This window comes from Apium graveolens, chromosome 1 (assembly GCF_009905375.1).
Source record: "Apium graveolens cultivar Ventura chromosome 1, ASM990537v1, whole genome shotgun sequence".
NCBI classification, from domain to species: Eukaryota; Viridiplantae; Streptophyta; class Magnoliopsida; order Apiales; family Apiaceae; genus Apium; species Apium graveolens.
The window spans coordinates 136,317,665-136,344,650 of NC_133647.1; the positions used below are offsets into that span (position 1 = coordinate 136,317,665).

A 26,986-nucleotide genomic window follows, 5' to 3' on the forward strand; every position below is an offset into this window, starting at 1 on the left:
ACGAAAACAGAAAGAAGAAAACACAGAACAGTCGAACCATAATTACAACAACAGGGTACGATCGGCAGCATCACCCAACACAATCGCACATGCAAACAGATTACACAACACCCATATACACATGTAACATACCCACACAACCGAGCACACACACGACACACACCACCACACCATAGTCACCTCACCGGAAAAAAAAAACGGCGGCAATAAGGCGGCCGGAGTTTGCCTGACGAGAGAAGAACAGCCACGAATGAATAGAGGACAGGGGCAACAGAATAGAGGGGGAGAGAAATGTAGGAGAAGTAGAGAGATTAAGCCGAGAGAAAGATGGGGAGAAAGCGGTACAGGGATGGGTGTTTGTGTCTGTGTTTTTCTTTTTAATCACCAACAGATGCCACGTACACAACCGCAGCAAAAACCCAGCCTGATAAGCAAACACGTGTCCCGTTATCTCGATTTCTCCAGAAATTCGCGAATAATCGAACCAAGTTGCGGGTAAAATTAACCCGAAAAATTATCAACATAGTTCTAAAATATCACAAATAATCGAAGTTATTAAAAAAAAATCATAATTTTTAAAGTATTTTTAGAACGCAACTTACATCCGTATTTCACAATTAATGAACCAAGCTGTACTTAAAACAATTTCAGAAAATTACAAGAATAGTTTTAAAATATTACGAATATCCCGAAGTTTATAAAGACATAAATTTTGAAATTTTAAGATAATTTATGAAACACAATTTACACCCGCTTTTATCAATGAAACAAAACAACGAGTGCGTGAAATTAATCCCGAAAATTTCCAAAATAATTTTAAAATTCTCAGAATATTTCAAACTTAAATAAATATAAATTTCATAATTTTTGAAGAATTTTAGAATTAAATATGGATTTTACAAATAAAAGCAATCAGAAAAATCATTTAAAGATAAATAATTAATAAAATATTGATTTCTCAATTTTATAAAATCCTAAAAATAATTATTGTAATTATAAAATCATAAAAACAATTTTAGAGACGTTCGAAGTATTTACGCAAATAAATTTGCACCAAATTCACTTTTGAAAATGAAACAATCCAATACGACCCCATAATTAATCACACGAACAACCCGGTATATTATAGATCACACATCAATAATCAAACAGTACATAGCGGTCAAAACCAATACACATATTTTATTTATTTAATAATTTCCATAATTACATAATTAAATAATTCAAAAATACACGAGTCGTTATATCCTTCCCCCTTAAAAAGATTCTGCCCTCAGAATCTGGTCTAGTTAAACAAGTGAGGATATTTATCAAGCATATCTGACTCTATTTCTCAGGTAGACTCTTTTACTCGAGGATTTCAAACGTACTTACTATGGATATACTCTCATTTCCACGAACTCGCCTTTAACGATCAAGAATTTGGATCGATCACTATATGCAGAATAAACTTAAACAAGAGCCCATTGGCTCCAAACCAATCGCTTAATTCAAATCAAATACTTTTCGCTTTAACATTGACAGACAACACATTATATGTACACACGTATGTGACGGTAATATCAACTCATGAACAAATTTTATTTATATCTATCAATATCTCGAATGGATCACTAATTTTAGGACTTGAGGTCCGCGGAGTTCATAAATTGATGCGGTGGCTGATGTCAGTGTCGAGAGAGGTTCTGGATCGTAATGTTTAATTATGGTTATGAATTCAGACGAGATATCTGGTACAGCCCATAAAAGTTGTTGTTGTTTCTTTTCAACGCCAGTAGGCTTGGGATACTTGGTTAGATGTCGGGTTCCCCTTTTATGTTATAATCTATTGTAGTGATGGTTGACAAGGGATAATAGACCTTCAATCCCAGAATGCAAGACGTGTGGAAAGAGACACCCGGGAAGGTACAACAAGCTTAATATGACATGTTTTAAGTGTAATCAGAAAGGACATTACTCATCGGAATGTTCAAATATTGTGGGAAGATCCGAGATAGCATGATTCAAATGCAGAAAAGCTGACCATATGGCAATGAATTGTAAAGATCCTGTTCAGAAGGAAAATGTCTTGAGAATTGCTGGACCACCACCCTAACAAGCACAATCAGTTCATCCAAGGGCACAAACATTTAATATGACAATGAAAGACAAATTGACCTTTTTCGCGAAAAACGGATTTTCTGGGCCCCTTCGGGTACCAAAAACCCCACAAAAATCACATTTTTATTTTTATATAATCATGAAATTATCATATATCATTTTTCTTTGCATTTTTGTAATATTGATAATTTTTGGGAATTTTTAGCATTAATTTTGTATTTATTGGATATTTAAAAATTCAATATTAATACCCAAAAATTATAAAAATTAGGGCCAAATATTTTTATTAGGAGTGTAATTAGCCCCTTAATTTTATTTAGGGGTATTATTTTACATAGTATAAATAGCTGATTTTTCAGTAATTAATTATTAATTTTAATTAAAAAATCAGCGAAATAAATCAGAAAATTCAGAAAAGGGAATTAGGGTTTGTGTTGGTGAAGAACAGACAGAGAATCAAAGCTGAATTTGAAGATGATTCTGGAGTCCAAATCAGTCATGTGAGTATCCGTTTTAAAGCCCAAGAATCGTAGTTTCTGATTATGCAATTAATTTTAGTGTTTGATTTCTGGATTTTAATTTCATTTTTCGGGTCTAATTTCTTGAATTCGGGTTTTGATTATGGCTGCTTGTTTGATGTTATTGTTGCTGGAAACGATTAGATCGTCAAAAACCGAGTCGAACGGCATCGGTTTCGTAGTGTTTGGATGTAGTTTGCGTGCTCGTCGGAGAACCGCCGCCATGGCGGTGTTCTTCGTCTCCGGTGATGCTCGACGGGGAAGGAGGACGAAGGGAGGCCTGGGAACGAAGGAGGCATCGTTTGTATTGCTGTGCATCAGAAACAAGGAAGAAACGAACTCGAATCACGACGTTTGGCCGTGTTTTCGTCTCGCCGGGAAACGCCGCCGACGCCGGTTTCTGGGCAGTCGGGGCGGTGTTCTTGAGCGACCCGGGTTCGACCCGGTTCCAACCCGGAAATCGACCCGGGTTTGATCCTAAAACCCAAACCCTGACTGCTATTTTGTGTTTCTGGATTTTTATTTATTTATTTTATTTTCTGAAAATTAGAATATCTACTAAGAAGTCGAGGTATCAAGGAAGACCCAATCCAAATTGAAGCAATCCAAGAAATACCATCTCCTAAGGCGCTGAAAGATCTTTAGTGACTCACATGCTCGAAAAAGCTGCTTTGTGGCGCTTCATTCCCCAGTCTTCCAAGAGTTGTCTGTCAATATTTGATATCATCAAGAAAGCCTCGAAGTTAAGCACTTTTATTTGGGACGACGACTGCGACGCAAGTCTTCAAGACATTAAGGCCTTCTTAGCCTCACTACCAGTCCCAACAAAGGCCGCCCCTTTAGAGCCTCTCAAAATTTATCTACCCACAACAAACACCAAGATAGCCTCGGTTCTGGTGAAAGAGAAGGCCCAAGAGCAACATCCAGTTTACTATTTAAGCCATATGTTGAAGGATGCGGAGCTTCGCTACTCTAAAATTGAAAAACTTTTCTTTCCTCTAATAATTTCAAGCAGAAAACTGCGGAATTACTTTCAATGGTGATTGATTACTTTGATGACTTACCAACCGCTTCAAAAGATACTACACAAACCAGATATGTCCGGGAGATTATTTGCATGGACCATCGACCTCATCCAATTCAACATTGACTTTGCTCTGAGGGTGTCGATGAGGTCGTAAGCTCTGGCTGGTTTGATCGTTGAAAGCAGTTTTACAACCCCGGAGGAGGGAGAGGTTCCCTCGGAACAAGACAGAAAATAGTGGACCCTCTTCACTGATGGATCCTCCACAATAAACCTGGGAGGAGCTGGCGCTATCCTCACAAGCCTTGAAGGCTTCAAGAAACAGTATGCCATTAAATTTCTATTCAAATCAACCAATAACAAGGTAGAGTACGAGGCCCTCATAGCAGGATTATGATTAGCTCACCACCTCGAGGTCAACGTTATTAAAATATTTTGTGACTCTCAACTTGTAATGAAGTACATTCCGGGTGAATGCAAGGTTATAAATGAAAGGATGGCTAGGTATGTGAGTATCGTCAAGGGCTTGGGGAAGTTACTCTCCTCATGGACAAAAAGTTGGATAGACAGATCTGTAAAGCATTGGGCAGACGCCCTATCCAAACTTGCTACTTCAAATATTAGCTCTTCTATTCACCCCGTGTACGTCAAAATGCTCGCGATATCTTCAATAACAGAAGTGCCTCCAATTATTCATGTCACTGATGGATTATTATCTAGAGTTGATCAATTATGCATTTCTAAAAGTTCATTGTGCAAAATATTAATTAGGAATTTTTATCATAATGGACTAAGTTGTCATCTTAGGCATGATAAGATGATAAGTGCTAAGTATGTAAGAGATGTTTTTGGCCTCAAACTAAAACATGATGCAGAAAAGTTTTATAGCAACTCCTTTACCTAATTCTGTAACATCTGAGTTTCTTTTAGGATCATCCTAAAAGAGATATACATTGGATACATAATATTACCCCAAGGTCAGTTCGTAAATTTATAGGGAAAAATTTAGCAACACAAGTATGTAAGTATAAGGTGAAGTGAAAAAATCCCCGACTCAGAATGATAAATACAAGATTTATGATGATATGAAGCTACGTCAAAAATTATTAATAGAAGGGAACATATGATAATTTTTCAAAGGAATTAGAGGTTTATTTTAGAGATATTAAACAAATTTAAGTCATGTAAATATACTGAAATAAATTAATTATAATGTTTATTTGGTTGATCTTTCTAGTGATAAAATTGTTTCGAAAACTTTCAATCTAGAAGAACTAAATGAGTTTCATGATACAGTTCCTTTATATCATAATGTTAAATCGAGGTCGAATTTTTCAAAGATGAGAGGAACTGATGGAGAACAAGAGGTATGATATTTTGAAGAAAAAATTGATAGAAGAAGGCATGAAAAGGTAGAAAGAAATTAACAATACCATTATGCTTACCAGCTCCCTGATCATGCCGAAATGGTGGATTGAGATTGTGGTGCAAGAATATGCTCAAAACGGCATGATCAAGTTGTTTATATTTAATATTTTAATTATTATAATTTGTTTTGATTATATTTGAGGGTTTTATTCTTAAGTAAATAGTATTATGATGGTAGAATAATATTAACAAAAAATAATTCCTCATAGTTTTTCGAGTTCGTACTTACTTATTAGTATTTGTTCTTGTTGATGCAAGTCTTCTCTTATTCGTCAATCATCATATTTAAATATTTCTTGGTATTACTCTTTTGTCAGTATTTCTTAATTAATGTTTCTATAATTATATATACACATTTTGAAATTGTAGAACCCCAATTATATCAATTATTTTATTTTTTATTTGTTATATATGATTAAAATAACCAAAATTAAAAAACTATTTATTAGTTCTTGAATTTAATTTACTTAGAAGACCTGTTCCCTTTTACCATATATATTTCAAACTATGTAAAATAAAAAACTTAAGGACTTTGCAAATATAATTGTTCTGCTTTGCTCTTAGTAATTTTGATTTTTATGTGAGTTTTTCAGTGTCTCTCCACTGGTGAAGTGAATATTGTATACGTGGATGTAGCTCTTATGGCAATTCAACTATGTGACAGAGTGATTAACAAAAGGGAGCAACATCATGATATTGCATGTTTAGCGCTCAAGACTATTTTTTGTGAAGTACCTGAGTTACCAGCACTAAATATTTTTTTAACTCTCAAAGAAAAGCTGGTAGAGGGAATAACTGCTCTGGTGATGGTGAGTGGCAATACACTGATCTTGCAGTTAGTTATACTGATTACTGATGAGTTTTCTAAACTTATGTCTTAAATACGAAACTCTTTTGTCTACCTGAGTCAATTCACCAGAAAGTTTAATCTTGGTAATGATATGCTGGGAATTATGTGGAAACAACTTTAATTTCCAGAATGTGAACACGGATATGAAGTGTGGATATCATGATATGAACACAGATATGAAGTGCGCCTGTCTGGATATTTTATGTCCCGCTTTGGTTAGATGTGGGAATTGGACCAGATATCATCAGCACATACTAGATGTCCTTCTTGGGCAATTAAGTTGCAATCATACGGGTGTCAGAAATAAGGTTCTTTCATGCATTGGTGAGATGGATATAAGCTTACCTAGTTGTTCATGATTGTGATTTATGTTGGGTTTAATCTAAACTAGATTTATATTTAGTATTTTTATTTATTCTTGTTTATCATGTTTTTAATTTGGTTCATTACTTGTATCGACCAAGTCCTTGTTGAGAGTAGTTTTAGGAGTTTAAGTTTGAATAAGTTAGTAGTGCAGAGTCATTTTAGGAGTTTGTTTCCTATTCCTCTGTTTGATGAAAAGGCGAGCTGGCCATGGAATGATTCTAACAACCATTCAGCAGCCCACCATGGGAATTATACATTATTTGACATGGGACATGACGGGACAAGTGTGACAGAAGGAACATATAATGACTTAGGGTACACTACCCCAATACAGCCACGTTACAACAACAATGGGAGCACTGACTCAAACCAGGATGCTAGCTCAACCAGGAATACCATGTCAACTCCAGTGCAAAACTCCCTTCAAACATCCCCAACTCGCACGGGAACTGAAACCCAAAGCACAGACAGCAGTCCACCACATAATTTTAGGTCATTAAGAGATTTATACGATGAAACAGAGGTGGTGGGGCTTCCAGATGAACTGCTCTTTATGGGAGTATATGAACCTGTAAATTACAGTCAAGCAAAAAATAAAAGGGAGTGGAGAGAAGCAATGGAAAAGGAGATAGAAGCTGTCAAAAAGAACCAGACCTGGACTCTCGCAAAACTGCCTGAAGGACAAAAGGAAATTGATTTAAAATGGATTTTCAAGGCTAAGCGAGACGCAAGTGGAGAAATAGTTAAATACAAAGCTCGAATCGTAGCGAAAGGCTATGTACAAGAGCAGTGCGTCGACTTTGACGAGATTTTTGCTCTGGTAACACGTCTTGAGATGGTGAGACTCCTTCTTGTATTGGCTGCTAAAAACGGATGGGAAATCCATCATTTGGATGTAAAATCGTTCTTTTTAAATGGTGATCTAAATGAAGTGGTGTATGTTTCGCAGCCTGAGGGTTTTATAAAGAAAAGTCAGGAGCATCTTGTTTATAGATTGATCAAAGCTTTGTATGGTCTTCGACAGGCTCCATGGGCCTGGTACTCAAAATTGAATAAGTGTCTAGAGGGGATGGGTCTGACTAGGTGCCCATTCGAACATGTTGTCTATACACGGCGGGAAGGAGATGAAATCTTGGTTGTCTCAGTGTATGTGGCTGATCTCCTAGTAACAGGAACGAGTATGGCAGGAATAAAGAAGTTCAAGCAACAAATGGAACATCATTTTGAAATGAATAATCTTGGTCTGTTATCTTACTATCTGGGAATTCAGGTGATGTAAGCGGATGGTTTTGTGGAGCTCAAACAGACTGCTTTCCAAGGATCCAGAAGGAAATTCTGTGAATTCCACTAAATATCTAATGAATCCAAAACTAGTGCTTTCCAAGGATCCAGAAGGAAATTCTGTGAATTCCACTAAATATAAGAGTTTGGTGGGAGGCCTTCGATATTTGGTCCTCACCAGACCAGACATAGCCTTTTCAGTTGGAGTAGTAAGTCGGTATATGGAACGACCCGCAGTTCTACATCTTAAAGCTGTCAAACGAATTCTACGCTATATTAAGGGTACAATCAACTATGGTTTGATATATAGCAAAGACAGCGACAACAATGAACTTGTGGGGTATTCGGACAGTGATTGAGCAGGACATATAGACGACAGACGAAGCACAGGACGAGTGGTGTTTTACCTAAACGAAAATGTCATTACATGGGTACCTCAAAAGCAAAAGTGCGTAGCGTTGTCCTCCTGTGAAGCAGAATTTATGGCAGCCACGACTGCGGCATGCCAAGGAATCTGGTTGAAAAACTTATTGATGGAGGTCACAGGTGATGATCCAGGTCCAGTGTTGCTGTATATGGATAATAAGTCAGCTATAGATTTGGCTAGAAATCCAGTGTTTCATGGACGCTCTAAACACATTGACATACGTTATCATTTTATCAGGGAGTGTGTGGAACATGGACAGATTGAGCTGAAGTATGTGAAAACGGATGATCAATGAGCTATTACTCTTACAAAGGTATTTCCTATCGTTAAGTTTGAAAAGATGCGAAGTCTCCTGGGTGTCAAGAAATTGTCTGAAAAATAAACTAGTTTAGATTAAGGGGGAGTTTGTTGGGTTTAATCTAAACTAGATTTATATTTAGTATTTTTATTTATTCTTGTTAATCATATTTTTAACTTGGTTCTTTACTTGTATCGACCAAGTCCTTGCTGGGAGAAGTTTTAGGAGTTTAAGTTTGAATAAGTTAGTAGTGCAGAGTCATTTTAGGAGTTTGTTTCCTATTCATTTGTTTGATCTTGGTTAGCATTGAGTAATAATAACAACATAGTTCCTGCAGTTTCAGTCTCACAGTTAATCGCAATCCGTACATATATATATTTCTTGTATACATATAAGTAAGGTGTTGCAGGTTGTTTTCTTTAATTTAGTATATTATTATGTACATGTAGATGGATATAATGCTTGTACCTAGTAGTATATTTTATAAAAACTAACTACTCCATTCTACCCAGCCTCTTTGGCTACATACTTGTCAGAAAATATGTTGGAAAAAGCTACGCTGGAAGTTGTTAGGCTTCTGGGAAATACAGTAAAACCTGAAATTGCTCGTACTAACATCCAGATGTTAGGGGCTTTATGGTAAGCTTGTTATGAAATATTGTGTTTATATTATGAGTTAACTTTTATTAGAAACCTGCAATTTTGAATATTATAATTAATTAAAAGTGGGTTTTCAGGATTATCAAATCTGTAATTAGAAAATTCCTCTATGTGATTAATAATATTTCTTTTCTATCACAACCATAAACAGATTCTCCCTAATAAAATAGTTAGTAGTAAATCTAGGTATCTAGATAGCTCTTAATTGGCATTAACATATACTTCTCCATCCCACTCATTTTGTCTAATCAGATTTCAACATTTTATTCAACCACATTGAACAAATGAATTAACATAATTAACACTTAAATTATCCATCACCCAATACAGACAACAGTTTTGACACCGAAAAAATAGGAAATGTGACCAAAATGAATGGGATGGAGGAGTAACATATTAATAAATTTGTTGTAGTGTTGATGTAAAATGCACATTTGCATAGTTTCATACAATCACCCTGCTTTGCAAAGTTTCTTTACAGAACTTGTTATGGTTTTTAGTTTTACATTCAACACTTCTATTGAAAAATTATAAATTTTTGCAAATTATTAATATTGTCGAATTACTAATGTTGATTTTTCAGCCATTCTGTTGGAGACCGCTTCGGTACCTACCTTGGAGTAACGATTCCCCTATTAATGAGTTATACGAGTGGATCAGAGAACAGCGAGGAACCCCGTGAATGCATCTTGCAGGTAGTACTGACATATTTGTACTGAACACTTTTCTTATGTTTCTTACGCTTACTTGTTCAGTAATATTTTTTTATTGAGTATAGGCAATGGAGAGCTTTTTACTTGTGTGCTTCAGGGATGTATCTTCATACTGCGAGGAAATTTTGCATTTTACTTTGAAATTTCTCAGATATGATCGTGATGTTTCAGATGAAATGGAGGAGGATACTGACAATGAAATTTACGAGGACGAGGAGGACAAGTATGGTATTTTCTATATGCCCTGCGTTTCTTGTGTAATAATATTGAAGTGTTATATCTACTACTTAACTTTATCTACTTTTGAGTATTTGTAGCGACAACAATTATGAATACATAGATGATGTGGATGTTGTTAACGGAGAAATCTGGTAACAACAAAGATTCAGGTTTCTCTCCGAAACTAAGATCTGTGACGGTGGTTCTTTGCCGGAAAATTAAGCAGCGTGTGGTGGTTTGTGGTTGTTTTAGGCTGAGATTGATCAGAGTAAGTGGTGGCTGTCAATGTGCCTACGTACCCTTTATATAGGGATCAAGCCTGACGTAGTTCTTGTAGAACAAGAAATCTAATGGGCTTAGACTTCTTATTCCTAGGCCCGGTAGAAACCCATCCGAAGTCCGTCTTCTGCTAGCTTTAGGAATGTCGAACCATGAGGCCCAACCGCGAAGGCCCAAGGCTCGTCCGTAATCGCAGGACTTCATGGATAATGCATCTCCCTGCGGAAGGATAACACTCCGCTACCGCTATCTCTCTTGATTTAAGGACGCAGGTATAGCCACGAATCACCCCAAGTGCCGGACGCATCCATGTCCCCTGAATGAGGATAACCCACCAGATAACAGGACAGCTGATCCCAAGCTCTTGGGTGCAAAGTGCAGGATGACTCCAAAGTTCTCCAACGAGGACACCCGTTGAATACAAGAACAGAGTTCCCAAAGCACACACTAAAGTTAACCCCACATCCCCAACGAGGACACCCATTGAATACAGGAGGAGGCCTTCAATCATTAGGCATACCCCTGGAGGCCTTCAAGCTTTTCACGAACATCCCCCTCCTTGAACGTCTCAAGGAGGGAATTCTTCAAAGAGTACCTGCAACAAATACATTAGTAAAAATAACCTCCATTGCTCCTCTCCAAGCAAGGTTTATCCTGAAGTCACCATTGAGAACACATAGACCAATCACAGGACGCGTCCTAACACATTGGGCGCGTCCTCACCCTCATAAAACTTGCACCGTCTCCTCAAAAACCATCATGCACAGCATTCCACTTATTAGGGCGCGTCATGTTCAAGACAGACGCGTCCTCCAGCGTCCATTGCCACAAGACCACATTTTCCAAGTACTCTAACCATGGTAGACGGGTCGACATAGACTTTACCAACATATCATCCACGAACACCTCCATGGTTCTCCCAATTTGGTTTTTGAACATCATATTTACCAACCGCTGTTAGGTTGCGCCAACATTGATTAAACCAAACAGCATTCCTATGTAACAGTATAACCCCCTGTCAGTGATGATGGATGTATGTTCTTGATCAGGGCCATACATCGGAATTTGATTATAACCAAAGTATGAATCCATGAAACTCAGCAATGCATGCCCTGCTGTCGCGTCAACCAACTGATCAATTCCTGGGAGCGGGAAGCTATCCTTTGGACATGCTTTATTGAGATATGTGAAATCCACACATGTCCTCCACTTCCCGTTCAGCTTTTTCACAAGCACTGGATTTGTAAGCCATTCAGGGTAGAATGATTCTTTGATTAGTCCCACCTCCAATAACCGGTCTACTTCTTCTTTTAATTCTATCGCCCTTTCCCCGCTCACCGGGCGGCATTTTTGACGTATGCATGTACAATTCGGGAAGATGTTCAACCGGTGATACATTACCTCTGGGTCGATTCCCACCGTGTATGAATGACTCCATGCGAAGACATCAAGATTTGCAATTAAGAAGCGGGTAAGACTTCCCCTCGTTTCATCATCTAACTGGGATCCCACTTTCAAAACCTTGTTCGGGTCATCTTTGTTAACCGGAATAGATATTGTGTCTTCGGCCGATCCCATCTTTTCGGCGGGCATAGGGATCCTGGGATCCAAATCGAAATCAAAGTCTCGGGGGTCCTCGACTTCCACTTTTGCATCTGAGCGCGCGTCCCCATGAGTGGGAACATCTAAATCAGGACAAGGCATAGTTTTGTGCAACGCAGGTGAAGAGGGCGCTTCCTCATATGGAGGAGCATCAACCTCAATTCCATTTTTATTCTTGAAAGGCGCGTCCTCCCTTTGAGGAGCATCCACTTTGAAGTTATTTCCGAGAACTTGCAAAATCTCACTTCTTCCTTCCAATTTCTCCCCGTTAACCTCCTTCTGCATGATCTCCTCTGCATGGTTCACCACAACTTCTTCCACGCTACGGATCCTCGAAACACTCCCCAAAGTCAAAACAGAGTTCCCAGTGACATAGGTTTCTTCCTCTTCGGGGCCTTCTACGAAATAGTGGGCATGAACTTCTCCGCTTGGTTTTGTATGAATGTCCTCCGCACCCTCAAATGGGAGACCCTTTCCCTCGAACCTTCTCCTGCGGAATACTTTAACAGCCTTATGATAGCAGTCGCGTGACTCGTATTGCGACCCTCTCAGACTGCGTACTCCGTTTGGTGTTGGGAACTTTATCATCAAGTGATGTATCGAGGTTATCACCCTGAACGCTCGTAACCAAGGTCTGCCGACTAACACGTTGTGCGCGGAATCCTGATCCAGCACTTTGAAGTCTATCATTTGAGTGACCCAAAAAGCTCCTTCACCGAGTGTGACGGGAAGCCTAAACGAACCCATAACTCTCACTGCTTCTCTAGTAAAACCATAGACGTGTGCATCTTCAAAATACATGTCGCTATCCGGGAAACCCAATTTTTTGTATCTGCTGTAATACTAGATGTTCACAGAACTCCCATTGTCCAAGAAGACTCGATGTACATTCATTATACCAATAAACACGGTAATCACCATCGCATCGTCGTGGGGATGATGCACCCACCTTGATTCTTTTTCCTTAAATGTAATGTCAGTGGACTCTCCCTTAAAGATCTTCGGAGGTCTATCTTCCAAGCTTTGAATGTTGATGAGTGGCGAATGTTGCGTCTCTCTCGCGTTTCTTTCCAATGCTCGATTACTATCACCAACAAAAGGGTGTCCTCCAAAAATCGCCCTGATAATGTCAGCTCTCTGAAACTTAACTTCTGCTATTTTTTCAACATCTTCCGCCCGCGGGGGCTATCTTTCATCCTTACATTTGTCATCGCTTCCCCTGCGTCGTTTCACCTTGTCAATCCATTCTCCCAGGTACGCAGCCTTGATCAATTCATCAATTTCATCTTTTAGGTGACGACACTCGTGGGTGTCATGGCTGGTGGAATCATGGTAATCACAATACTTCTTTTTGTCTCTGCTTTGCCATGAAGTTAGACGGTCGGGCTTCTTGAAGATTCCTCTATCCTTATTTACCTCAAAGATATAATCAATGGATGCCGCCAACGGTGTATAATTGATGACCCTTCGCTCATAGTTTGATGGCGGGCTCCACTCTCTCCGCTTGTTCACTATTAGGGCTTCTAGCATTCCTCCGATAAACTGGGCTCAAGGATCTATCCCTTCTCTTGAATCGCCCCTTGGAGTTATGGGTTGTCATTCTTTTTTATCTCTGCAAGTGACTGTTCATTTACTTTGAATGATTCTGCCTGCGCAAGCACATCAGCTAATGACACAGGGTCCTTCCCTTGCAGGTGCTTCCAGAAATCCGTTCCCACACGCAATCCAGCTATAAGAAGTATTTTCAACATTTCATTAGTTGCACCCCTTACCAAAGTGGATTCTGCATTAAACCTTTTGAAGTATGAAGTTAAACTTTCTCCTTCCTTCTGTTTCACATTAGCCAGTGTGGTAACTGGTGGTGTGTACTTCACTGCGGCTTGAAATTGAGTCAAAAAAAAGTTTTGATATGTTCGCAGGATGTGAACACACCTGGACCTAGTTTTTGGAACCACTGTTGAGCGCCTTCTCTAAAAGTGGCCGCCAGAAGACGGCATCGAGCTAAATCAGGTACTTGATATACATCCATTTCAATGTTAAAGCGCCCCAGGAATTCTACATGATCAGAATTCCCATGAAAATGCAAGTCATTGGTTGTGTTCCTGTACCCTGCAGGCAATCACACCTCTCTCACAACAGCAGGAAAAGGAGAAGGAGCTTGTACAGTCGCCGTTACTCTTCCTCCCTCAAGATGGTTGAGCAGCCTCTTGAGATCGTTCACATTAAACGTCCCTACTCCATGAATGGTTTAAACATTAGGCTATTGGGGTTGCTCTGCGACCTGTTGTAGCTCCCTTTAATTACCCCCCGGGTGTAATGGTGGATCTCGTTACCCCTCGCCCTGAGGCTGTGGCTGTGGCATGTTACCATCTTGGTTTTGAATATTTTCCCGTACGCGAGGTTCGTCTTGACCGTGTCATGGAATTTAATCATTATTCTACACTCTTACTTGAATTCGACCACCGTCCTGGTTATGAGGACGCGCCCTGGTGCCATTACCCGTAGCACTGTGAGAAACTACAGGGATAACGATAGGGGCTTCTTCAGTGGAGGGTACTCCATCTCTCCTACCATTGTAGGGTGTTATTCCGTATTGGTATCTCATCCTTCTTCGTCCATTCCTCTGGTATCCTCGGTATTAATTCACGGGCCTTCCTCGCGGAGGGGCACGCTCGTGCTCGCGGTGCCGCGCCCTGTCATCCCTTTGGAATGCAGGGGGCACACGCGTTGTGTCACGGGGCCTCGCTTCTCCAGTGTTCCTTCCTTTTGCCATTCTACCAGGAACATCCTCAAATTGTCATATTCCAACCATATGCCAAGCCTTCTTTTCAAGGTTAAAAGATCCCTTCCTTCCTCATCTTAATTTTGAGTGTTCTCCATAAGAGGACACTCATCCATCGTACGCCCAGACCTATGTAGGTGTGGCACCACCTGGTTACCAAGGCGAGGCCTTTTTCTCCCATCAGTGTCCTCATTGATAAGCTCCATAATAGGCTCTACATCATCAGAATATTCCAAGCGCCGCAGAGTGATTCGCGGGTTTTCCCCACTGCCCTGGGTATCTCCTTCAACTACCGGTGCCTTCCCCACGGCATCGCCGTGACGGGGAAAACGACAACCTCTCCTCGTTCTCCGACGCTCCACCGTGTTCAGTCTTGAGTGAAAACTATTAAGAGTATCCCCTATGCGATACAACTGCTCCAAGATATCAGCGTTGCTGATGAGAACTGGTGGTGTTCCCCCCACATCCGGAGCTCTTTGTGGATCCGCCATGTTTCGGGGAACGTAGGGTTCATGGCGAGTGTAGCCTCCCCCGCCTTCTCCTTCAGATCTGCTGTCACTTCCATCATAAGAACTTCCATCACGATTATAAGACATCTTTTCCTCCTAAAATTACGACGATAATTAGCACCCCTCCTTCTAGCGCCAATTTGTTGACGGAGGAATCTGGTAACAACAAAGATTCAGGTCTTTCGCCGGAACTAAGATCTATGACAGTGGTTCATTGCGGGAAAATCAAGCAGTGTATGGTGGTTTATGGTTATTTTAGGCTGAGATTGATCAAATTAAGTGGTAGCTCTCTTATCAGCTCTCAACTTCTTACCCTCTCAATGTGCCTACGTACCCTTTATATGGGGATCAAGCTTGACGTAGTTCTTGTAGAACAAGAAATCTAATGGGCTTAGACTTCTTATTCCTAGGCCCGGTAGAAGCCCATCCGAAGTCCGTCTTCTGCTAGCTTTAGGAATGTCCAACTATGACGCCCAACCGCGAAGGCTAAAGGCTCGTCCTTAATCGCAGGACTTCACGGATAATGCATCTCCCTGCGCAAGAATAAAACTCCGCTACAGCTATCTCCCTTGATTTACGGACGCAGGTATAGCCACGGTTCACCCCAAGTGTCGGACGCATCCATGTCCCCCGAATGAGGATAACCCACCAGATAACAGGACAGGTGATCCCAAGCTCTTGGGTGCAAAGTACAGGATGACTCCAAAGTTCTCCAACGAGGACACCCGTTGATTACAAGAATAGAGTTTCCAAAGCACACACCAAAGTTAACCCCACATCCCCAACGAGGACACCCGTTGAATACAGGAGGAGGCCTTCAATCATCAGGCATACCCCTGGAGGCCTTCAAGCTTTTCACGGACATCCCTCTCCTTGACCGTCTCAAGGAGGGAATTCTTCAAAGGGTACCTGCACCAAATATATTAGTAAAAGTAACCTCCATTGCTCCTCTCCATGCAAATTTTATCCTGATGTAACCATTGAGAACACATAGACCAATCATAGGACGCGTCCTAACACATTGGGCGCGTCCTCACCCTCATAAAACTTGCACCGTCTCCTCAAAAACCATCATACACATCATTCCACTTATTAGGGCGCGTCATGATCAAGGCACACGCGTCCTCCAGTGTCTATTGCCACAAGACCATATTTGCTAAGTACTCTAACCATGGTTCACGTGTCCACATAGCTTGGGCGCGTCCTATACTGATCACGCACTCTCATGCTTCGTCATTACCAGACTATAACACATCTTCTCACAAGTAGGCGCGTCCTCTGTGCCTGGACGCGTCCTAATCTTCTACAATGCAATACCGGGTTTGACCGCACGTAATCCACATTTGACCCGAGTTAATTTAATGCCAAATTTTGGGTATAACATATGTTAGCTGGAAAGTCCGGAGGGCTGCTGTAAAATGTTTAGCAGCTTTAATTATTTCTCGTCCGGAGATGCTCCCAAAGCTATTTGTGGAGGTAATATCAATTCTTAGATGGCTTCAAACTCCGGTGTGCTTAAAGTTTTATTTTTCATTTTTATTTTGACTTTGTAGAAGCTGTTGTTCATAATTAACTCATTAGTCAACTAATTTTGCTTTAACCATTTTACAAAGTAACTAATTTTAATAGGTCTCCGTTAAATATTTCTTTTCTGTACAACAAAAAAAAATCATGTAAAAACCTGTGCAAAAGTTACTATAGGGCTGCAAAAACATAGAAAAGAAAATAGAAGTATATGAAAGTACAAAGAAAGGGCATGCAAGTTTGTACCTGCTATGTTTCGAACAAAAGGAAAGTAAGTCACCCTAAATGGGTATGAACTACTGTACCTGCAGGCTTGCCCGAAATTGATGGACAGATTCGGAGAAAGAGAAGAAGTTGTTAAGGTTAGGACCGACAAACTGTATGTTTTATCCTCTTTTATCGAATGCTAGCTGATCTAATTCTCAGATCTTCCTAATGTACATGGATGTGTTCAATACTTTTATTGAGCTACTACGCCAGACAGGAAATGCCTGGAAGGGGTAGAATGAAGATGGGCCCACGTAAATTTGCACTGTATTTATATATATCTAATCTTTTGCCTTATCATCTTAAAATAATTTCAAAATCTGATTATGTGTAAAAGGTAAATACATATCAGTGTGTGTTAAAACCTGTAGATACATTTCGGTGAGTGTTAAACTCACACTACAACAAAATAGGCCAATTACGACGGTCAACTTACGTATGGAAAAATACGCGCCCAACTTACGACGGAAAAAAGTAAAACGTCGTAATTATTTATGACGAAACCCAAAATCGTCGTAAGTTTAGTATTTTATTAATAAAATTATGCACGATACGATTAAACAAAAATGAAAATTATTTGAAGTTGTGATGATTTATACATTTCGTCGTAAGTTAATTATTTTTATTAAAATTTACGATGGAAAATAAAAATCGTCGTAAGTTATCAAAGAGGGAAATTTAAATTTTCCCCAAACTTTTGGCGGGAAAATAAAAATTATTTGAAATTGCGACGATTTGAACATTTCGTCGTAAGTTAAATATTTTTACTAAAATTTTAATTTGAAATTAAACAAAAAATATATTTCACCTAAATTTATGATGAAATATTTGTGACGGAAAACATTTGAACATCTAATTTAAGATGGAAATTAAAATTCGTCGTAAGTTATCAAAGAGAGAAATTTAACTTTTCCCCAAAATTTTGGCGGTAAATTTGACTTATCTCCATTTCTTTGTAGATAATAATTTATGGCAGATTCCGGCATAAATTAGCACATGATTTTTGATAATTTCAATTTTTAAAAAATATTATTTCATGATCCAACCATATTAATGTCATCATTTATTTGTTTGGGTGACATTTCAAGAATTACAGAAAAAAATTAAATATTTTTAAAAAATAATTTAATATGAAACATTGATTATCATTAATATATATATATATATATTGTCATCCATACGGTTGGATTGATGATTTTTTTTTAAATAATCGAAACACAAATTCAGAACTAATTATCAGTTAGTTGTATTATTAGAACTGATGTTTGACTCTTAAAATGGAAACCAACTAAAATTATTTTGATATAAAATTTTGGTTATATCACTAATATATATATATATATTGACATTCATACGGTTGGATCGTTGAAAAATATTTTTAAAATAATCGAAACACGAATTTAGGATTAAACACTAGTTAGTCGTAACAGTCAAACTGATGCTTAAGTTTTAAAATGGCAAACCAAATAAAACTATTTTGATATGAAATTTTGGTTATATCATTAATATATATATATATATATATATATATATATATATATATTGACATCCATAAGGTTATCATTGAAAAATATATTTAAAATAATCGAAACACTAATTCAGGATTAAACACTTGTTAGCTGTACTAGTCAAACTGATGTTTAACTGATGAAATTATTTTGATGTGAAATTTGGTTATATCACTAATATCTATATCTATTGATATCTATACAGTTGGATTGTTGAAAAATAGTTTTTAAAATAATTGAAACACTAATTCAGGATTCAGTTGTACAAGTCAAACTGAAGTTTTACTGTTAGAATGGAAACAAATAAAATTATTTTGATATGAAACTTTTGTGATATTACTAATATATATATATATATATATATATATATATATATTGACATCCATACAATTGGATCATTGAAAAATAATTTTTACATAATCAAAAGACCAATTCAGGATTCAACACTAGTTATTTGTACTAGTCAAACTGATCTTTGACTGTTAAAATGGTAAATGAAATAAAATTATTTTGATATGAAATTTTGGTTATATCACTAATATATATATATATATATATTGAAATCTATATGGTTGGATCGCTGAAAAATATTTTTAAAATAATCGAAACACAAATTCCGGATTAAGCACTAGTTAGTTGTACATCAGTTTGACTGTTAAAATGGCAAATCAAATAAAATTATTTTAATATGAAATTTTGGTTATATCACTAATATATATTTATTGAAATCCATACGGTTGGATTGTTGAAAAATATTTCTAAAATATTTGAAACAACAATTCAGGATTAAACACTAGTTAGTTGTTCCAACAGTTTTGATTGTTTTTTGTTGTATTTTATGGAATTTAAATCGAAAGCCGAAAATTGTTGGAAATTGAAAAATCGGAATTTGCTATTCTAAAACAACAAACTTACGACGGTTGTTCATCACATATTCCGTCGTAAGTTGGCCCCAACTCCCAGAATACAACATTCTTTTCTGTCAGAAGTTACTAATTTACGACGTATAATTGCGTCGTAAATTTATGTTATATTTTATCAAAAATAGGTCCCACAAGAAAGCATTCGACGATTCCTCCGTCATAAGTAACTAACTTACGACGGAATATATTTCGTTATAAATAGTTTTATTATTTTATTGGGTATGTTCCGTCCTAAATAGATTTATTATTTTATTGGGTATGTGGGCCCCTACTTCCTAACTTGCGACGCAATTTTATCTTGTGACGAAAAAACGAACTTAGTACTCGACAAAAAAAATGATTTCTTTCCATCGTAAATTTCTCAATTAGAACGATTTCAGTTCAAAAAACCCGTCGTAAATGGCCAGATTTGTTGCAGTGTCAAGAAGTTTTTTGGGAAAATATTTTAGGTATGGTTATCCTAATTTAGAGTTATATACATAATATGGTTATCACATATTTGAGAGCTGGTAATAAGTGGTTTTGGAACCAATCCAAACCTTTTTAAAAAATTTTATTTTCAGTTGAATCATGTTACAGTATTTATTTTGGTTTTGTTTTGTCAGTTATATAGTTTTCTGTCCATATCGCCAAGTCTGATGCAAATGTATTAACTGATTATCGATTTCTTGCTCTACCTTAGCGGGTCTATCTAGCATCTCTCAAGAAGTTTCTTGTCCTTCATTCCTTGAGAAAATAATATACTTACTTAAGGTATATGAATATGATTGCTTATTGAATTTTTTGTCTCTATTTGTCCATCAGTCCCATATGTTTAGTGAAACAAAAAGTACCAAAGATTGTTAAATTGGTTCACAGGCAGCTGCGAGGGATATCTGTCAACACAAAGGTCGAAACCTTCTGAAATCTTAGTTCTCTAATTTTCAATAATTATCAGGGTTTCAACATGCCTTAAATTTCTGCAGGTTGCCGCACTTTTAGTTTTGAAAGAACTTGCGGTTGTCTTGCCGGTCTGCGTGGCAGACAATTTTAAAATTCTCCTTCCAGAGATACAAAATGCCTTGTGTGTAAGTATTATTCCACGTTTTACTAATCAACCTTCAGCTTGCAAATTTTTATATTATCCAACTTCTTAGCTTGTTATTTTTTTTGTTATCTTTACCAGGACAAGTCCTCTACCTCAGCTTTGAAGCTTGAGGCTCTTATATTGACAAGATTAGTGTTAGCTTCAAATTCTCCTACCGTGTTTTACACTTACATTGAGGTAAATTTAAACGTTTCCTAATTGTGTTTATGATTGCTTAAGAATTAAGATTGAATTTAAGTTCAAATTGCGGACTATCTTATTTTATATTAAGTAACTTTTACAGGAAAGCCCTTACACAACATCTTATATTAAGTGTTAGAATATTAATATAAGTTACTAAAAGTAATCCCCTTCTCCCGAAAAGCTATCAAACTATTTGCGATAATTTTCTCACGAGTCATGTTGTAAGTCATAAATAACCTATAGTTGGATTAAAATCAATTATTTAGTAACACCCAATTCCTGTAATTTCCTGCCATTAGTTTTGATACAAGGAAAGGTTAGGACTAGAAATTTCTGAAACTTGTCATCTTTATCAATTATCTGGGGGAACATGTCTGTTTGAGAAGGGTGGGCTGTGGTTACATAAAAGTCATTTATGCTGCATTTTTTTCCATTTCTATCATTTAGTGCAAGAATTACATTTATAGAATGAAGGTTAGGTCATAAATTCCTGCAATATTATGCATGTAATCAGGGTCGGCCCTAAAGATTTGGACCCCAGGTCAACTTATAAAATGATGCACTTTTTTAAGTAAATTAATATTTTTATTGTAATTATAAAGCTGGTTGTCCACACTAAATAAAATGATGTGATAATGTCACAGTCACATAGAACATGCATGCATAATCTTCTTCTAAAGCTAAGCTAATCTAATGTCAAGATCATATCTCTTCATCAATTATACATAAAAGAAACAGTTACTGCAGTGACGTGTTTGCCCTAGCTGTTGTGCTTGGTCAGATATTTTCCCTTCCTCCTTTCATCTTCTTTTCTGTTACAGGATATTTCTCGTCCTATTTTATTAGCTGTCCGTGACAGTTATTACAAAGTTACCGCTGAAGCATTAAGAGTATGTGATGAGATTGTTCGTGTTGTCCGTCCAAAGACCCAGGTCCAATTCCTCACCTTGTTCTTAGTTATGTGTGATATTATGGTGCAAATTCTAAAATGTAAGGAACTCGTTCTCTGTTCAGGGGTACAATTTTGATTACAAGCCATGTATTTATCCAATCTATAATGCAATCATGGAATGTTTAGTGAATCAAGATCAGTATCAGGTTAGTTAATTCTCTAGGCGTACCTTTCTAGAAGGTCATTGTGCAATTTTTTTACCGTGTCTTTTTTCAGGAGGTCAAAGAATGTGCTATTTCCAGCATAGGTCTTGTTGTTTGTACATTTGGTGATAATCTTGGAGCAGAATTACCTGCCTGCCTGACTATTCTTGCAAATCGGATGGGAAATGAGATAACTCGACTTGCAGCTGTAAAGGTGCATAATTTAAATTTTAGTCGTAACATGCATAACTAAATATATATGTTTATATCTCATGTTGTTTCTCTTCAATTTAATTTTTAAATATCTGGTTTATTTTCCAGGCCTTCTCACTGATTGCTGCTTCTCCAATGCACCTAGACCTATCCTGTGTCCTAGAGCATGTTATGGCAGATCTGACTGCATTTTTAAGAATGGTACAAGAAGCTAGAAGCTAGCAATGTCTAATAAACTTATACTGTTATTATTACTATCTACTACCCCTCTCTCTGACCCATTGTCAGGCATTTGACTTTTTTCACTTATCTTTAGCACTTTTGAAAATATAGTTAGATTTCACATTTTTCATCTTTTTTAAGTTAGGTACAAGAAGCTAGAAGCTAGCAATGTCTAATAAACTTATATTGTTATTATTGTAGAGCAGAGAATAGATATACACACACAGGACACAATACACAGAACAAATATTGCAAAGGGAAAAGTTTTCTTACTGAACTTGAAAAACTTACAGAGAATAGAAAAGAATTGCTACTATTTCTAACGTTGCAACTGCAACTTAAACTCCTAAGAATTAGCTACTACTCCCACTAATCCACTAACTCTGCTAACAAACTAGAACTACTCAAAAGACTAAGTCACAACTCCTACAAACCAGGAAGCTGACTATTATTCAAACTAACATGCTATGATTAAATTCCAACATGCTCCCCCTAATCTAAGCATGTTTCTGCAGACACTGAATTCCAAGTAAAGCCATCATCTGTTCAAAATTTCACCGTTGCCATAGTACATCTGCACGCTGCTCATTCGTACTCACATATTTGACTTTAATCTCCCCACGTTCAACACACTCACGAATAAAATGATATCGAATGTCGATATGTTTACTTCTACCGTGAAAAACTGGGTTCTTTGCCAGATCGATAGCTGACTTATTATCCACATAGATGATCACTGGACCATGTTCCACTCATGTTATCTGAATCAACAAATTTCTCAACCAAACCGCTTGACAGGCTGCAGCTGTAGCTGCCATGAACTCAGCTTCGCAGGAAGAAAGGGCCACACATCGCTGCTTCTGAGAAACCCAAGTAATCAGATTATCATTCAAGTAAAAAACCATTGCTCCAGTACTCCTCCTGTCCTCGGTGCTCCCAGCAAGATCACTATCTGAGTATCCTTTCAACAGATGATTACCTGTTCCTTTCAAGTAAATTAAGCCGTAGTTTGTAGTCCCTTTAATGTAACGTAGAATCCGCTTCACCGCTGCTTGATGAAGAACCGTGGGTCGTTCCATATATCTACTTACAATTCCAACTGCATAGGCTATATCCGGCTGGATATGGACCAAGTAACGTAACCCACCCACAATACTCTTGAATTGAGTGGGATCTATAACTTTACCGTTCTCGTCTTTGTCAAGCTGGATTGAATCTATAACTTTACCGTTCTCGTCTTTGTCAAGCTGGATTGAAGTTTCCATTGGATATTTCGTTGGTCTACACTCTCCCATCCCAGCTCGAACCAACAACTTCTTTGCATAAGATTCCTGTTTGATTTCAGTATATCCCTGTTTCTGACTAACCTCCGGGCCTAAATAGTGAGATACCTTTCCGAGATCCGTCATATCAAATTCCTCCGCCATTTGCCTTTTAAACCTTTGAATATTGGAGATACTCGTACCCGTAACTAGCAAATCATCAACATATACACCTATGATCAACACTTAAGAACCTTCCTTCTTCGTGTACACAACATGCTCGTAAGGGCACTTACTAAAACCAAGACTCTCCATATATTTGTTGAGACGAGTGTACCAGGCTCGTGGTGCCTGATGAAGACCGTACAACGCTTTCCCTAACTTGTAAATAAGATGTTCTTTGTTTTTCACTTCAAAACCTGGTGGCTGAGATACAAACACTGTTTCTTGCAATTCTCCATTTAAAAAGGCTGCCTTCACATCTAGATGGTGAACTTCCCATTCGTTTCGAGCTGCCAAAGCCAGCAAAAGCCGCACTGTCTCAAGCCGAGTAACAGGTGCAAACACCTCCTCATAATCAACATCTTGTTTTTGAACGTACCCTTTCGCCACGAGGCGTGCTTTATATTTGATGATATTTCCGCTGGTGTCTCCTTTTAATTTATATACCCATTCACTACACCATAAATGACCTATCACAACCCCCTCCTTACAAATGTTAGTCAAATATGTTACCTTAGGTATGCTACTTAAGACCTAATATAACATTATATTTTTTTTGTTAGCTTAGCCAAAAAATTGGTGTTGCATTAGCTACAAAGTGTTAAAGTTTGCAACATCATTGATAAATGTTAGCTTAGAGTATTAAAATGAAAAATATAATATTGTTTTAAGTTTAAATATTAATTTTAAAAGAATTTGGGGAGATAGACGAATTAATTTCAATAAATAAAATACATGATGATCTAAGTATTTTCCACAGATAAAATTAAAAAAGGAATTTTATAATACTAATTGAATTTCCAATTTCAAGATGTCTTAATAAAAATAAATATAGTAAAATCTACCTCCCATATTAAAATGAATGTTTATAGATATTTTTTTCAAAATACAAATATTAAACTATAAATCTATGATATAAAAGTAAAAATTCACATAAAAAAATTATTTATTTTCTGAAAAAAATTAAGTATTCATTTATTACAATTTCTATATGTAACTACGGGAAATACATCAAAAGTTTCAAACCCGGCGCCTAGTTTTTACATGAGCGGCAAATTTTTAGGTAAAAGCCGCCCAATTTTTCAGCCCATTTCAAGTTTCAACCCACCAAGTCTCCTTCACTTCTCCTATTCTCTTGTTACCCTCTCTCTCTGGATGCTCTCTCTATTCTCTTCTTACTTTCATTTTTCTTTCAATTCTCTTGTTTATCTTATTCCGATTCTTCTTATCTGGGACTTTTCCTTATTCGTTCACACTTTCAGTAAGACGGGTTGAAATGAGTTTTTCAATTAGAGATTTAATTATCTCTATAGTTCTCATCGTCGCTTTAAATGGGTTCTTCAACTAGAGATTTAATTTGCTTTTTCAAATCTCGTACTTCGGTTCTTCTCGGTTATGCGGAATTAGATCTTGTCCAGTCTTCAAATTGAGGGTTCTTTATTTTGAGTTCTCACTTAGGTATTTATTTATTTAAGTTTCAATTAATCAATTTCTCATTTTTATGTAGGTGAAAGATTAGCTCAAAAAGTCCATGGTTGCTGAAAAATGAATTGGGGTTCTCACTTTGATTTAAGGACCTGATTTCCGCTTTAATGTTAGCTTCTATAGTTGAAGAGAACTAATTTCAGATAAGTTTCTCGTTTATTTTTCTCTGAGCATTGTAATGTGGTGGTTTCAATGAGGGAGATATATATGGATATGTTTAATTTATTTTTAATGTTTATGTTAATTTAATTTTATTGATGGGTATTTCAAGTAGATAAATTAAGTAAATTTTTGATGTCAAGAGCATAATTTAGAGAGTGGAAAAATATGATTTTATATTCCCTTGGTTGGAAGTTGAATCCAATGACCCAGTTTCAATTCACTGAACATATTTTAAGGAGGCTTAGATTGAAGATGTACATGCATTATGATTTTGTATGAAGCTGCGAGCATAATTTTTTTCTGCAATCACACGTAAGCTTCTCACTCTTGATTTTACCTTTTTGCCCAACATGTATTGTTATTGTAGACTCATGATCAGATGTGAGTAGTATTTGAACGTTATATATCCATTGTAGTTTGTAATCGAATTTGTACAATGTACAGATTCCGGGTTACTTTCGCACCTTCCCTCTGTGATAGCTACATATTGTAATGTCATGGACTATTAGGCTCAACTCATATATATACTAAGTCTAGCTAGGTTTGTTTACAATACATAATGTTTCTTCATAAATTATTTTTCTAGTAATATGTCAATGGCAGTAGATATCACTGTAACTCTGATCGTAAAAAATCAGTTAGATATTAGTCTAAATCTATTCATATGATCATTAGTGTTTACATAGTAGATATAGATAGCCTCACTGCCTAGTTTTGGTCGTCACTTTCATTTTGACCTTTTTGAACTTTTTTTAACGGAATCCCCTGCCATTTTATAAAATGTAAAATTTCCGTAAGTTAGTCTATTGGTAGACCCTGGCATATATGATGATCAATCTGGATTAGATTTTTGGTGTATCTATTTGCATGGGCTGATTATAAAGTGTATTTTAGGTGATTGTTGGCTTCTCTTTTATCACTGCCTTTCCCTAGGTTATCAATTAATGCTGTGTTCATCCCCACAAACTTATATTTATCCAGTCTAACTGTCTAAATTTAATCTTGTATTTAGAATTTTACGATTTAATGGTACTTGTCTGATTTTAGTTATCTCATTTATATTGTTTAAGTTTTATAGGAATTGGGCCACCTTCACCACCACTCCCGGGGTTCAATCCTTTGGTCAAACACCAGGACCATTTACCATTTAATATGTATGTTTGCTTCAGTTTCTAGCGCACACTTTTGTTTACCTCAGTAAAAAAATACTAATAGAAATTGATATCAAAAATGCAAAATGATAGCAAACGATATCTGAAATGCTTGATGCTATCTTACCTTTTTAGAATATTTGATTGTAAGTGTTGCCTGTAATTTAAGGTTTGTTTGAATCAAGATAGTTTTACTCAGAAGCTGTTCTTTTATTTTAGAAGTTGGTTTTGATGCAAATTGAATGTTTAGTCCTTCACGCTGTCTCTGTATTATTTCTCACATACTTGATGTTTTCTAAAATATGATATCTATACAAATGACTACAAATATTGTGCGTTTAGTTGACTTCAGTTCTAACATTATATAGATAAACCAGTCAAGAGCATCCCAAACAAATAAAAGAAAATGAGTTTATGCTTATACAACTAGTAATGTTCCAGAAGCATCAAAACCTTTATACAAAGATGCTCTGTGTGTGTGAGCGCGAGAAAGGAGCACGTAAGAATGCACTGCAGTTGATTTCCGTTATATATCAACTAGAAGAAAGGGTATAATAGAAAAGGTATGATTCAGATAGATTATTACTATTTCTTCTGCTGGATGTTGCTCTTGAAGTTGAATGTTA

At 37.0% G+C, this 26,986-nt stretch overlaps 2 protein-coding genes across 2 annotated transcripts; one reads left to right on the top strand and one right to left on the bottom strand.

The window, feature by feature from the left end:
• The first annotated feature begins 19,677 nt into the window (after positions 1 to 19,677).
• LOC141706974 (cullin-associated NEDD8-dissociated protein 1-like) lies at positions 19,678 to 22,252 on the top strand. Its single transcript, XM_074509903.1, has 8 exons — positions 19,678 to 19,727; positions 20,083 to 20,167; positions 20,244 to 20,345; positions 20,444 to 20,542; positions 21,370 to 21,480; positions 21,563 to 21,646; positions 21,717 to 21,857; positions 21,965 to 22,252. The coding sequence occupies exons 1-8, from the start codon at positions 19,678 to 19,680 to the stop codon at positions 22,076 to 22,078; spliced, it is 786 nt and encodes a 261-aa protein (XP_074366004.1). The 3' UTR covers positions 22,079 to 22,252.
• Positions 22,253 to 22,830: 578 nt separating this feature from the next.
• LOC141706984 (secreted RxLR effector protein 161-like) lies at positions 22,831 to 23,505 on the bottom strand. The gene has a single exon (XM_074509915.1). It carries the CDS (start codon positions 23,503 to 23,505, stop codon positions 22,831 to 22,833), a length of 675 nt encoding a protein of 224 aa, XP_074366016.1.
• Between the last annotated feature and the right edge of the window lie 3,481 nt (positions 23,506 to 26,986).

Coding starts and splice junctions, on each gene's coding strand:
- LOC141706974 (XM_074509903.1), top strand. CDS start 19,678: ATGGCCAGATTTGTTGCAGTGTCAAGAAGTTTTTTGGGAAAATATTTT. Junction 19,728..20,082: donor TTTTTGGGAAAATATTTTAG/GTATGGTTATCC, acceptor TTTGTCCATCAG/TCCCATATGTTTAGTGAAAC. Junction 21,647..21,716: donor TGAATCAAGATCAGTATCAG/GTTAGTTAATTC, acceptor GTCTTTTTTCAG/GAGGTCAAAGAATGTGCTAT.
- LOC141706984 (XM_074509915.1), bottom strand. CDS start 23,505: ATGGCGGAGGAATTTGATATGACGGATCTCGGAAAGGTATCTCACTAT.